The 14,671-nt window shown below is 41.2% G+C and overlaps 1 protein-coding gene across 4 annotated transcripts in view; it reads left to right on the top strand.

Annotated features, from left to right (window-relative positions):
- Positions 1–14,671, top strand: part of LOC118920910 (ubiquinol-cytochrome-c reductase complex assembly factor 1) — a 143,483-nt gene that overhangs the window by 37,969 nt on the left and 90,843 nt on the right. For 3 of the 4 annotated variants that reach the window (XM_057502939.1, XM_036902465.2, XM_036902467.2), the window contains 2 exons: positions 4,255–4,350; positions 5,235–5,342. In XM_057502939.1, coding sequence (XP_057358922.1) covers positions 4,255–4,350; positions 5,235–5,342 — 204 coding nt within the window. The remainder of the gene's footprint in view (positions 1–4,254; positions 4,351–5,234; positions 5,343–14,671) is intronic. The other variant, XM_036902466.2, reaches the window with a different exon arrangement.

Genomic DNA, 14,671 nt, shown 5'->3' with positions numbered 1-14,671 from the left:
TCCTTGTCCTTGACCTTTGCCATTTTAATTATTATGTGTCTTGGTGTTGTCCTCTTTGGGTCCTGTCTCTTGGGAGTTCTGTGTGCCTCCGTAGTCTGAGCAACTATTTCCTCCCCCAGTTTAGGGAATTTCTCAGCAATTATTTCTTCAAAGACACTTTCGATCCCTTTTACTCTCTCTTCTTCTTCTGGGACCCCTATAATGCGGATATTGTTCCTTTTGGATTGGTCACACAGTTCTCTTAATATTGTTTCATTCCTGGAGATCCTTTCATCTCTCTCTGTGTCAGCTTCTATATGTTCCTATTCTCTGTTTTCTATTCCATCAATGGCCTCTTGCATCTTATCCATTCTGCTTATAAATCCTTCCAGAGTTTGTTTCACTTCTGTAATCTCCCTCCGGACGTCTGTAATTTCCCTCCGGACTTCATCCCTTAGCTCTTGCATATTTCTCTGCAGCTCTGTCAGCATGTTTATGATTTTTATTTTGAATTATTTTTCAGGAAGACTGGTTAGGTCTATCTCCTTCTCAGGTGTTGTCTCTGTGATTTTTGTCTGTCTGAGATTCTGTCTTTTCATGGCGATAGAGATAGTTTGCAGAGCTGGGGCAAGTGATGGCTGGGAGAACGTCCCTTCTTGTTGGTTTGTGGCCCTCCTCTCCTGGGAGAACAGCGACCTCTAGCGGCTTGTGCTGGGCAGCTGCACGCAGACAGGTCCTCTGATTCCTGCCTGGCCGCTATGGAGTTTAGCTCCGCAGTTGCTGTGGGCGTGGCCTGTCTCGGGCTGCTGCTCTGATAAGGCGGAGCCGTGTTGGAACGGAAACGGCAGGGAGGCTGTTTATCTCTGTGAGGGGCTTCCCAGCCACCCTGCTGCACAGGGGGTTAGGGTGCCCAGAGTTCCCCGGGATTCCCAGCCGCTGGGCTAAGTGTCCCGGGATGCTTCCATCCCGCTGTGAGGTCCCTGTCCCTTTAAGACTTTCAAAAAGCACTCGCTTTTCTTTGTCCCAGGGGCGCTGGCTGCGGGGACCCGCTCACAGTTCTTACTGTCCTGTTTCCCTAGTTTCCAGCACCCCACGCACACACTGTGTCTGCGCTCTGGTGCGGATGGCTAGGTTTGGGTGTTTAGCAGTTCTGGGCTCCCTCTCCCTCCCAGCTCCGACTCCTCTCCTCCCGCCAGGAGCTGGGGTGAGGGGCACTCGGGTCCTGCTGGTCCGCGGCTTGTATCTTACCCCCTTCACAAGGCACTGGGTTCTCGCAGGTGTGGATGTAGTCTGGCTGTTGTCCTGTGTTGTCTGGTCTCTCTTTTAGGGTGAGTTGTATTTGTTGTATTTTCAAAAATATATGTGGTTTTGGGAGGAGATTTCTGTTGCCCTACTCACGCTGCCATCTTGGCTCCGCCCCCCGGGTCTTGCTGTTTTATCCATTCTATTATTCTGTGTGTTTTGCTTGGTGCATTCAGTCCATTTACATTAGGGTGATTATTGAAAGATATGTACTTATTGCCATTGCAGGCTTTAGATTCATGGTTACCAAAGGTTAAAGGTTAGCTTCTTTACTATTGTACTGTCTAACTTAACTTGCTTATTGAGCTATTATAAACACAGTCTGATGATTCTTTATTTCTCTCCCATCTTATTCCTCCTCCTCCATTCTGTCCTCTTTTGTGTTTCCTTTGACTGCTTTTATGGGTAGTTGATTTTATTTTTTGATTTTAGTTAGTATTTGGTTGGTCTGCTTTCTTTGCTGTGATTTTATTTTCTCTGGTGACATCTATTTAGCCTTAGGAGTGCTCCCATCTAGAGCAGTCCCTCTAGAACACCCTGTTGAGGTGGTTTGTGGGAGGCAAATTCCCTCAACCTTTGCTTTTCTGGGAATTGTTTAATCCTTCCTTCATAGTTAAATGATAATCATGCTGTATACAGTATTCTTGGTTCAAGGCCCTTCTGTTTCATTGCATTAAATATATCATGCCATTCTTTTCTGGCCTGTAAGGTTTCTGTTGAGAATTCTGATGATAGCCTGATGGGTTTTCCTTTGTAGGTGACCTTTTTTCTCTTTCCGGCTGCCTTTAAAACTGTGTCCTTGTCCTTGATCTTTGCCATTTTAATTATTGTGTCTTGGTGTTGTCCTCCTTGGGTCCCTTCTGTTGAGAGTTCTGTGTGCTTCTGTGGTCTGAGCGACTATTTCCTCCCCCAGTTTGGGAAAGTTTTCAACAATTATTTCTTCAAATACACTTTCTAAGCCTTTTTCTCTCTCTTCTTCTTCTGCTACCCCTATAATTCAGATATTGTTCCATTTGGATTGGTCCCACAGTTCTCTTAATATTGTTTCGTTCCTGGAAATCCTTTTATCTCTCTGTGCGTCAGCTTCTCTGTGTTCCTGTTCTCTGGTTTCTATTCCGTTAATGTCCTCTTGCATCTCATCCATTCTGTTTTTAAGTCCTTCCAGAGATTGTTTTATTTCTGTAGTCTCCCTCCCTTCTTTGTCAGTTAGCTCTTGCATTTTTCTCTGCAGCTCCATCAGCATTGTTATGACCTTTATTTTGAATTCTTTTTCAGGATGATAGGTTAGGTCTATCTCCCCAGATTCCTTCTCAGGGAAGGATGTCTGGGTTAGTCTGGTCTGGATCAAATTCTTCTGCCTTTTCATGGCGATAAAGGTAGTTGTGGGGAGTTGGCCCGTGTGTCAGCTGGGACAATAACGTCCCTTCTTGCTAGTTTGTGGCCTTCCTCTCCTGTGAGAATGGTGACCCCTAGCAACTTGTGCTGGGCAGCTGCAGTGGAGACGGGGCTTCTAAGTCTGGCCTGGGCGGCTGCTGTGAGCATGGACAGCCTCAGGGTGCTGCTCCTATATGGCGGAGCTGTGCTGGAGGGGGAACGGGCGAGAGGCTGTTTATTGCCGTGAGGGGCCTTAGAGCTGCGCTGCCGCCCAGGGTTAGGGCACCTGGAGTTCCCTGGGATTCCCAGCTGCTGGGCTGATTCCTGGGATGCTTCCATCCTGCTCTGAGGCCCCTTTCCCTTTATGACTTTCAAAAAGCACTCACTTTTATTTTGATCCAGGGGCGCCGGGTGCGGGGCCCCCTTTGCCGGTTTTGCTGTCCCATTTCTGTAGTGTCCAGCACACCACGTACTGTGTGTCTGCATTCTCGGTGTGGATGGCTAGGGCTGGGTGTTTAGCAGTCCTGGGCTCCCTCTCCCTCCCCGCTCCAAGTCCTCTTCTCCCGCTGCGGAGCTGTGGTGAGGGGCGCTCGGGTACCACCGGGCCACGGCTTGTATCTTACCCCTTTCACGAGGTGCTGGGTTCTCGCAGGTGTAGATGTAGCCTGGCTATTGTCCTGTATCTTCTGGTCTCTCTTTTAGGAATTGTTGTATTTGTTGTATTTTCAAAAATATGTATGGTATTGGGAGGAGAGTTCCGCTGCTCTACTCACGCCACCATCTTGGCTCCTCCCCCTCCTTATTGGATTTTAACCCAGTTTTCACTCCTGTGAATAATGCTACAATGATGATCTCTTGCATGTAGTTTTCTTCCTTAGGAATTTATTTTCAAAACTATGTTTATTGGTCTGGATTATAACAATACCAAACTAATAGGGTTATGGTGAGGATTAAATAAGGTAGTATATGTAAGGCACTTAGCATACCTGGCACATAATAATCATAAATAATGGCTATTATATTGCCAAAGTGCTTTCATATGCAGTGTGAACATAAAAAGAAGGCATTGTGATCTGAACAATGATGTTGGTGATGATGGAAGTGTCTACTGTTTATTGAATATTTTGTGAAAGGTAATTTATATGTATTTTTCTCCTTTAATATGCGCTGCAACTGAGGTTCAGTAACTTGCCACTGACCATTCAGCTTGTAAGTGGCAGAAGCATGTTTTAAGCTTAAAACTGACTGATGTTAGTCTTCTTTTTTTCCTTGCATATACTGCACTGCTGCCAATGTTTAAGTGGTATTTATTGCAATTCCATTTCCTAGAGTTGTCTCTGGTTTATTTAGTTCTGGGTTCCCAGGGCCAAATCCTTTTATTTATTCAAATACTTAGCAGATTTTTATTAAGTACCTACCATGTACCAGATACCATTCTAGGTATCCATCTTGGATCCTCTTTGTGATTAGATCAACAGGAAGTGGGGTAAGCAAGGTTGGAAAGATTGAATAGTCTTTACTTTGAAGCAGCTCTGCTCAGATAAACCCTCTAAGTGACTATGCATTGTTGCTTTCATCTGTTTTTTTTTTATCCACCAGTTGCCCCAGGTGAGCCAATCACTAGCATGTGGTGGATCAGAACAGATTCCTGGACTAGATATACAGCTGAGTAGGAAGTATCACACCACAGATAAGGTGAGAATTAGTAGTTCTTTCTACATCTGTAAAGTGCTTTCACACAAGTGTTCTTATTCGAATCTCAGCAAAATTGTTAGCTGGATGAGGCAAGGAGTTTTATTAAATGTAGAAGGTGAGGTTCAGGGAAGTGAAGTGACTTGCTGAAGGTCACAAGGATGGTAAGTGAAAGACCGACTGAATATTTGAACCTAAGGCTTCTGATCCCATGTCCTGTATTTCTTCCATTGTACTGTCTTCATGGAAAACACTTTAGGGAAAAAAGTCATTATTGATTTTTTGTATGTTAAAAATAAAGTAATATTTAACTTCTGGAGAGCTTCTTATTGGTTATATAGCCTGCCTTCATTTGGAGATACTTAGCATTAGAATAGGTTTTCCTTGGAGTTTATTTGCAAGCTATAGTCTTTATAGTCATTAATAAAATTTGTTATACTAAAAATGCAGGAATTTAAAAGCATTTAATCAGTACTTGGTTGATTATGATTTTTGAGTGACTTCACTGCTTTCACACAGTATTTTTCTTTCATGTCAAAACCTGAAACATTTCTCTTAAAATTATTGAGAGATGGTGTGTGGGTCAAGATTTCCTTTTAACAGTATCCTTTTCCATAGAGCTTTTATTCTAATTCCCCAAATCTATCATTCATAAACATACGGTCAAGCACACTGTCTTTCTCTGAAATTTGTAAGACATCTAGTAGAGTTTCAGCTGTGTTGGCCTTGAGTGATGAGATGCCTAGAAAAATGAGAATTAAAAATTCTAGATGAGAAAAGAAATCTAAGCAATAAAAATGCCCTTAGACCTAATGAAAAACAAAAACATTCTTTTGAAGAACTATGTTTTGCAACTAAATTTTGTCTCCTTCTTTTTGATTAAATAGCCTCTGACTACCAAGGATTTCCCACCGCCTGTTGAAGAGAAGGTTGGTGCCTTCACGAAGATAATAGAAGCTATGGGATTCACTGGACCTCTGAAATATAGTAAATGGGTAAAGTCTTTTAAGTTATTCTCATTTTTCTTTTTGGGCTTTATGGTTTCTGCTCCTTATAGAATATTTTAAAAATATTCTGCCTTGCTTTGTGAAATTCACATATTAATTTGAGAGTTTCAAAATTTGTTGTCCTCCTAGCCCCCCATTTCCAGTTCAGATCTGTACAACATGTGGGGCTAAAATACTCCCTCTCCTTCCTTAACTAGATTCCTTAGAAGTATCTCAGTAGCAGACAAGCCAGTAAGACTGGGCTTCCCAGGCCCTTGCTACATGATATGCCATAAATATAAATTCTGAGAAATTTGATGGGTCAGATGTTCTGATAGGCAGTGTTTTTAAGGAAACTTATTTTCTGATGAATCTATATTTGTAAGTGATTTTCACTGTCATTGTAGTGCCTTTCTTTAAAATTTTACTAGTAAGCTTCTTTTAATTTAAATAATTAACTCCACGATTTATCGAATTCTTAGTATGTGGGGATAGTTGCTAGCTGTGTCATTCTTAGTCAAGTCTTACTCAGCCTATTTTCTGTTATGTAGTAGTTGATACAGATGAATGAACCTCTCTACATAATGTGCATAAGGCCCCTGGGCTTTTATAATAATGCCTCTAACTACGGTAGTGAAAGATTAGTTGATGAGTTTTTCTCAGCACAGTTATCTCCTAGTAATACCATTTCTACCTACTATTATGGCAGAAGTACCTTTTAATGCTTTTCAAGGTTGTTGGAATGTTGGGTAAGCCTATTAAATCATAGGTTATATATTAATTAAAGCAAGCCAAGACAAAGCAGTAGGGAAGACTTTTAGAAAATATAACTTTTCCCAGAATGACCAAATAATGCCAGTTATATCATTTTAACAAATGGTGATAAAATTAGAATTTCAGTTTTTTTACAGACTTTTCAGTTTCTTCTTACAGTGTGTGATTCTCTTCTTACCACTTCTCACTGCAGCAGATACAGGCTTCTCTCTATAATCTCCCTCTTACATAAATTTTGAAAGTGAGTAGTTATTCCACAAGCATTTTGTTTGTAAGAACTTTGAAAAGTATAGAAGATAACATACTTACTAGATAATAATGATGTTCTTGAGACCCCAAGGTTATGAAGTACATTCCTTTTTTTTTTTTTAATCTACAATTACATGAGCAACATTATGGTTACTAGACTCCTCCCATCATCAAGTCCCCACCACATATCCCATTACAGTCACTACCCATCAGGTTAGTAAGATGCTATAGAATCACTACTTGTCTTCTCTGTGTTGTACAGCCCTCCCCATGTCCCCCCCTACATTATGTGTGCTAATCATAATGCCCCTTTTCCCCCCTTATCGCTCCCTTCCAACCCATCCTCCCCAGTCCCTTTCCCTTTGGTAACTGTTAGTCCATTCGTGGGTTCTGTGATTCTGCTGCTGTTTTGTTCCTTCAGTTTTTCTTTGTTCTTATACTCCACAGATGAGTGAAATCATTTGGTACTTGTCTTTCTCCGCCTGGCTTATTTCACTGAGCATAATACCCTCTAGCTCCATCCATGTTGTTGCAAATGGTAGAATTTGTTTTCTTCTTATGGCTGCATAATATTCCATTGTGTATATGTACTACATCTTCTTTATCCATTCATCTACTGATGGACCCTTAGGTTGCTTCCATTTCTTGGCTATTGTAAATAGTGCTGTGATAAACGTAGGGGTGCATCTGTCTTTTTCAAACTGGGCTGCTGCATTCTTAGGGTAAATTCCTAGAAGTGGAATTCCTGGGTCAAATGGTATTTCTATTTTGAGCATTTTGAGGAACCTCCATACTGCTTTCCACAATGGTTGAACTAATTTACATTCCCACCAGCAGTGTAGGAGGGTTCCCCTTTCTCCACAACCTCGCCAACATTTGTTGTTGTTTGTCTTTTGGATGGTGGCGATCCTTACTGGGGTGAGGTGATACCTCATTGTGGTTTTAATTTGCATTTCCCTGATGAGTAGTGATGTGGAGCATCTTTTCATGTGCCTGTTCGCCATCTGAATTTCTTTTTGCAGAACTGTCTGTTCAGCTACTCTGCCCATTTTTTAATTGGATTATTTGCTTTTTGTTTGTTGTGGTGCGTGAGCTCTTTATATATTTTGGATATCAACCCTTTATTGGATCTGTCATTTATGCATATATTCTGCCATATTGTATGATGCCTTTTTGTTCTGTTGGTGGTGTCCTTTGCTGTACAGAAGCTTTTCAGCCTGATACAGTCCCACTTGTTCATTTTTGCTTTTGTTTCCCTTGCCTGGTGAGATATGTTCATGAAGAATTTGCTCATGTTTATGTCCAAGAGATTTTTACCTATGTTTTTTTCTAAGAGTTTCATGGTTTCATGACTAACATTCAGGTCTTTGATACATTTCGAATTTACTTTTGTGTATGGGGTTAGACAATGATCCAGTTTCATTCTCTTACATGTAGCTGTCCAGTTTTATCAACACCAGCTGTTGAAGAGGCTGTCATTTCCCCATTGTATGTCCATGGCTCTTTTTTCATATATTAATTGATCATATATGTTTGGGATAATATCTGGACTCTCTATTCTGTTCCACTGGTCTGTGGCTCTGTTCTTGTGCCAGTACCAATTGTCTTGATTACTGTGGCTTTGTAGTAGAGCTTGAAGTTGGGAAGCAAGATGCCCCCTGCTTTATTCTTCCTTCTCAGGCTTGGTATGGCTATTCGGGGTCTTTTGTGGTTCCATATGAATTTTAAAACTATTTGTTCCAGTTTGTTGAAGAATGTTGTTGGTATTTTGATAGGCATTGCATTGAATCTGTAGATTGCTTTAGGCAGGATGGCCATTTTGACAATATTAATTCTTCTTAGCCAAGAGCATGAAATGAGTTTCCATTTGTTAGTCTCCTCTTTAATTTCTCTTAAGAGTGTCTTGTAGTTTTCAGGGTATAAGTCTTTCACTTCCTTGGTTAGGTTTATTCCTAGGTATTTTATTCTTTTCAATGCAATTGTGAATGGAATTGTTTTCCTGATTTCTCTTTCTATTAGTTCATCGTTAGTGTGTAGGAAAGCAACAGATTTCTATGTATTAGTTTTGTATCCTGCAACTTTGCTGAATTCCGATATTACTTCTAGTAGTTTTGGAGTGGAGTCTTTAGGGTCTTTTATGTACAATATCATGTCATCTGCAAATAGTGACAGTTTGACTTCTTCTTTACTAATCTGGATGCCTTGTATTTCTTTGTTTTGTCTGATTGCTGTGGCTAGGTCCTTCAGTACTATGTTGAATAACAGTGGGGAGAGTGGGCATCCCTGTCTTGTTCCCGATCTTAGAGGAAAAGCTTTCAGCTTCTTGCTGTTAAGTATGATGTTGGCTGTGGGTTTGTCGTATATGGCCTTCATTATGTTGAGGTGCTTGCCCTGTATACCCACTTGGTTGAGAGTTTCTATCATGAATGGTCGTCAAAATTTGTCAAATGCTTTTCCAGTGTCTATGGAAATGATCATGTGGTTTCTGTCCTTCTTTTTGTTGATGTGGTGGATGATGTTGATGGATTTTCGAATGTTGTTCCATCCTTACATCCCTGAGATGAATCCCACTTGATCATGGTGTATGATCCTCTTGATGTATTTTTGAATTCGGTTTGCTAATATTTTGTTGAGTATTTTTGCATCTATGTTCATTAGGGATATTGCTCTGTAATTTTATTTTTTGGTGTGGTCTTTGCCTGGTTTTGATATTGGAGTGATGCTGGCTTCATAGAATGAGTTTGTAAGTATTACTTCCTCTTCTATTTTTTGGAACACTTTAAGGAGAATGGGTATTATATCGTTTCTGTATGTCTGATAAAATTCCTAGGTGAATCCATCTGGCGTGGGGATTTTGTTCTTGGGTAGTTTTTTGATTACTGATTCAATATCATTGCTGGTAATTGGTCTGTTTAAATTTTCTGTTTCTTCCTTGATCAATCTTGAAAGGTCGTATTTTTCTAGGAAGTTGTCCATTTCTTCTAGGTTTTCCAGCTTGTTGGCATATAGATTTTTATAGTATTCTCTAATAATTCTTTGTATTTGTGTGGTGTCCATTGTGATTTTTCCTTTCTCATTTCTGATTCTGTTGATGTGTGTAGATTCTCTTTTTCTCTTAATAAGTATGGCTAGGGGTTTACCTATTTTGTTTATTTTCTCAAAGAAGCAGCTCTTAGTTTCATTGAGTTTTTTCTACTGTATTATTCTTCTCAGTTTTATTTATTTCTTCTCTGATCTTTATTATGTTCCTCCTTCTGCTGACTTTGGGCATCATTTGTTCTTTTTTTTCCAGTTTCAATAATTATGACTTTAGACTATTCATTTGGGATTGTTCTCCCTTCTTTAAATAGGCCTGAATTGCCTTATACTTTGCTCGTAGAACTGCCTTCTCTGCATCCCACAGAAGTTGGGGCTTTCTGCTGTTTTCATTTATCTCCATGTATTGCTTGATCTCTGTTTTAATTTGTTCATTGATCCATTGATTATTGAGGAGCATGTTGTTAAGCCTCCATGTGTTTATGAGCCTTTTTGATTTCTTTGTACAATTTATTTCTAGTTTTATACTTTTGTGGTCCAAAAAGTTGGTTGGTAGAATTTCAATCTTTTTGAATTTGCTGAGTCTCTTTTTGTGGTCTAGTATTTGGTCTATTCTGGAAAATGTTCCATGTGCTTTTGAGAAGAATGTGTATCCTACTGCTTTTGGGTGTAGAGTTCTGTAGATGTCTCCTAAGTCCATCTGTTCTAGTGTGTTGTCCAGTGCCTCTGTGTTCTTACTTACTTTCTGTCTGGTTGATCTATCCTTTGGAGTGAGGGGTGTGTTGAAGTCTCCTAGAACGAATGGATTGCATTCTACTTCCTCATTTAATTCTGTTAGTATTTGTTTCACGTATGTCTGTCCTCCTGTATTGGGTGCATATATATTTATAATGGTTATATTGGTTATATCCTCTTGTTGGACTGCCTCCTTTATCATTATGCAATGTCCTTTTTTATCTCTTGTTACTTTCATTGTTTTGAAGTCTATTTTGTCTTATACTAGTACTGCAACACCTGCTTTTTTCTCCCTATTGTTTGCATGAAATATCTTTTTCCATCCCTTCACTTTTAGTCTGTGTATATCTTTGGGTTTGAGGTGAGTCTCTTGTAAGCAGCATATAGATGGGTCTTGCTTTTTTATCCATACTATTACTCTGTGTGTTTTCATTGGTGTATTCAGTCCATTTACATTTTGGGTGATTATTGAAAGATATGTACTTATTGCCATTTCAGTCTTTAGATTCGTGGTTACCAAAGGTTCAAGGGTAACTTCTTTACTATCTAACTGTCTAACTTAACTCTCTTATTAGGCTATTATAAACACAGTCTGATGATTCTTTATTTCTCTCCCTTCTTATTCTTCCTCTTCCATTCTTTATATGTTAGGTGTTTTATTCTGTCCTCTTTTGTGTTTCCTTTGACTGCTTTTGTGGATAGTTGATTTTATTTTTTCCCTTTAGTTGGTGTTTGGTTGGTCTGTTTTCTTTGCTGTGATTTTATTTTCTCTGGTGACATCTATTTAGCCTTAGGAGTGCTCCCATCTAGAGCAGTCCCTTTAAAATATCCTGTAGAGGTGGTTTGTGGGAGGCAAATTCCCTCAACTTTTATTTGTCTGGAAATTGTTTAATCCCTTCTTCAAATTTAAATGATAATCATGCTGTATACAGTATTCTTGGTTCAAGGTCCTTCTGTTTCATTACATTAAATATATCATGCCATTCTCTTCTGGCCTGTAAGGTTTCTGTTGAGAAGTCTGATGATAGCTTGATGGGTTTTCCTTTGTAGGTGGTCTTTTTTCTATCTCTGGATGCCTTTAATACTCTGTCTTTGTCTTTGATCTTTGCCATTTTAATAATTATATGTCTTCATTTTGTTCTCCTCTTTGGGTTCCTTGTATTGGGAGATCTGTGGGCTTCCATAGTCTGAGAAACTGTTTCCTTTCCCAGCTTGGTGAAGTTTTCAGCAATTATTTCTTCAAATACACTTTCTCCCTTTTTCTCTCTCTTCTTCTGGTACCCCTATAATGCGAATATTGTTCCATTTGGATTGGTCACACAGTTGTCTTAATATTGTTTCATTCCTAGAGATTGTGTTATCTCTCTCTGCCTCACCTTCTCTGTATTCCTGTTCTCTGATTTCTATTCCATTAAGAGTCTCTTGCACCTTGTCCAGTCTGCTCTTAAGACCTTCTATCGAGAGGATCACGGGAAGATGGCGGTGTGAGTAGTTCAGAGGAAATCTCCTCCCCAAAACATATATATTTATTAAAATACAATGAATACCACTATTCCTAAAAGAGACACCAGTGGATGCAGTACAACAGCCAGGATACATCTACATCTGTGAGAACTCAACATCACATGAAAGGGGTAAGATACAAGCCGCAGCCAAGTGGGACCCAAACGCTCCCCAACCCAGAACCCGGCGGGAAGAAAGGAGTTGGAACCGGGAGAGAGTGAAAGCCCAGGACTGCCAAACAACCAGCTCTAGAAATCCACACCTGGAGGGCAGACACAAGGTGCATGGGATGCTGGATATTAGAGAAACGGAAAAGGAAAACCTGTGGGCAGGTACCCGCAACTGGCACCCCTGAGACAAAAGAAAAGTGAATGCTTTCTGCAAGTCTTAGAGACAGGGACCCCATAGCTGGATGAAGTCGTCCCGGCACACTTATCCAGCCCCTGGGAATCCGGGGGACCTTTAGGCGCCCTAAACCCCAGAGGCAGCACAGCTCTGAAGCCCCACACGGCACTAAGCAGCCTTGCCAGTCGTTCCTTCAACTGGCGCGGACCCCGACACACCAGCCCAGTAGCGGGAGAGTGGCAGTGCATGCTGGGGGCGGTGGCACTGGAAGGGACTCGGAGCAGATCGCATGCGCCAGTGGAGCCAGAGGGGACCAGGAGAGGCCTGTGCGAGCCTGCAGCGGTGGCGACTGAACAGCCTGGGTGTGGCTCGTGCGCACCAGCGGCTGTGGAGCCAGAGGAGCCCAGTAGAGGCCCGTGCGGGAGAGCCCTGCGTGCACCTGCAGCGGAGCCAGAGGGAGCAGGCGCGCTCCCAGCAGCCGACTGGAATCCCAGCCCAACGCACAGCTGCCTGGGCCAGACCCAAAGGCTGCTGCTGGCACAGCTGCGCAGCAGAGACGCCGCTATCACAGAGGAGCGCACCTGGCGTGCCTGCCCCTCCCCGCAGAGCTCCGCGCTGCTCAGACGGAGACCCCGCCCACAGCAGCTTAGGGGACAAACCCGGTGGCTGCTACAGGAGTGTGGGTAACCGACACAGGCAGCGGAGAAGGGCAAGGCATCCAGCAAGCAGGAAAGGACTTTCTTCTCCCAGCTGAGACACCCACAACCTGCCTACAGCCACTGCTATCATCATGAAAAGGCAAAAAAATTTAGTCCAGTTCAAGGTAGTTCAGACAGCACCTGAGAGAGGATCTGCAGAGACAGACCTAACCAGTCTCCCTGAAAAATAATTCAAAATAAAAATCATAAACATGCTGACAGAGCTGCAGAGAAATATGCAAGAGCTAAGGGATGAAGTCCGGAGGGAAATTACAGACGTCCGGAGGGAGATTACAGAAGTGAAACAAACTCTGGAAGGATTTATAAGCAGAATGGATAAGATGCAAGAGGCCATTGATGGAATAGAAAACAGAGAATAGGAACATATAGAAGCTGACACAGAGAGAGATGAAAGGATCTCCAGGAATGAAACAATATTAAGAGAACTGTGTGACCAATCCAAAAGGAACAATATCCGCATTATAGGGGTCCCAGAAGAAGAAGAGAGAGTAAAAGGGATCGAAAGTGTCTTTGAAGAAATAATTGCTGAGAAATTCCCTAAACTGGGGGAGGAAATAGTTGCTCAGACTACGGAGGCACACAGAACTCCCAAGAGACAGGACCCAAAGAGGACAACACCAAGACACATAATAATTAAAATGGCAAAGGTCAAGGACAAGGACAGAGTATTAAAGGCAGCGAGAGAGAGAGAAAAGGTCACCTACAAAGGAAAATCCATCAGGCTATCATCAGACTTTTCAACAGAAACCTTACAGGCCAGAAGAGAATGGCATGATATATTTAATGCAATGAAACAGAAGGGCTTTGAACCAAGGATACTGTATCCAGCACGATTATCATTTAAATATGAAGGAGGGATTAAACAATTCCCAGACAAGCAAAAGTTGAGGGAATTTGCCTCCCACAAACCACCTCTATAGGGTATCTTAGAGGGACTTCTCTAGATGGGAGCACTCCAAAAAAGAGCACAGAACAACACAAATCAACAGAATCAGAAACGAGAAAGGAAAAGTCATGACGGACCCCAGAGAAATACAAAGAATTATTAGAGAATACTATGAAAACCTATATGCTAACAAGCTGGAAAACCTAGGAGAAATGGACAACTTCCTAGAAAAATACAACCTTCCAAGACTGACCCAGAAAGAAACAGAAAATCTAAACAGACCAATTACCAGCAACGAAATTGAATCAGTAATCAAAAAACTACCCACGAACAAAACCCCCGGGCCAGATGGATTTACCTCGGAATTTTATCAGACATACAGAGAAGACATAATACCCATTCTCCTTAAAGTTTTCCGAACAATAGAAGAGGAGGGAATACTCCCAGACTCATTCTATGAAGCCAACATCACCCTAATACCAAAACCAGGCAAAGACCCCACCAAAAAAGAAAACTACAGACCAATATCCCTGATGAACGTAGATGCAAAAATATTCAACAAAATATTAGCAAACCAAATTCAAAAATACATCAAGAGGATCATACACCATGACCAAGTGGGATTCATCCCAGGGATGCAAGGATGGTACAACATTCGAAAATCCATCAACATCATCCACCACATCAACAAAAAGAAGGACAAAAACCACATGATCATCTCCATAGATGCTGAAAAAGCATTCAACAAAATTCAACATCCATTCATGATAAAAACTCTCAACAAAATGGGCATAGAGGGCAAGTACCTCAACATAATAAAGGCCATATATGATAAACCCACAGCTAACATCATACTGAACAACGAGAGGCTGAAAGCTTTTCCTCTGAGATCGGGAACAAGACAGGGATGCCCACTCTCTCCACTGTTATTCAACATACTGGAGGTCCTAGTCACGGCAATTAGACAAAACAAAGAAATACAAGGAATCCAGATTTGTAAAGAAGAAGTCAAACTGTCACTATTTGCAGATGACATGATATTGTACATAAAAAACCCTAAAGACTCCACTCCAAAACTACTAGAACTAATA

Source organism: Manis pentadactyla, chromosome 5 (assembly GCF_030020395.1).
Source record: "Manis pentadactyla isolate mManPen7 chromosome 5, mManPen7.hap1, whole genome shotgun sequence".
NCBI classification, from domain to species: Eukaryota; Metazoa; Chordata; class Mammalia; order Pholidota; family Manidae; genus Manis; species Manis pentadactyla.
The sequence above is the reverse complement of the archived record's forward strand: the minus strand, read 5'-3'. Positions and strand labels throughout refer to the sequence as shown.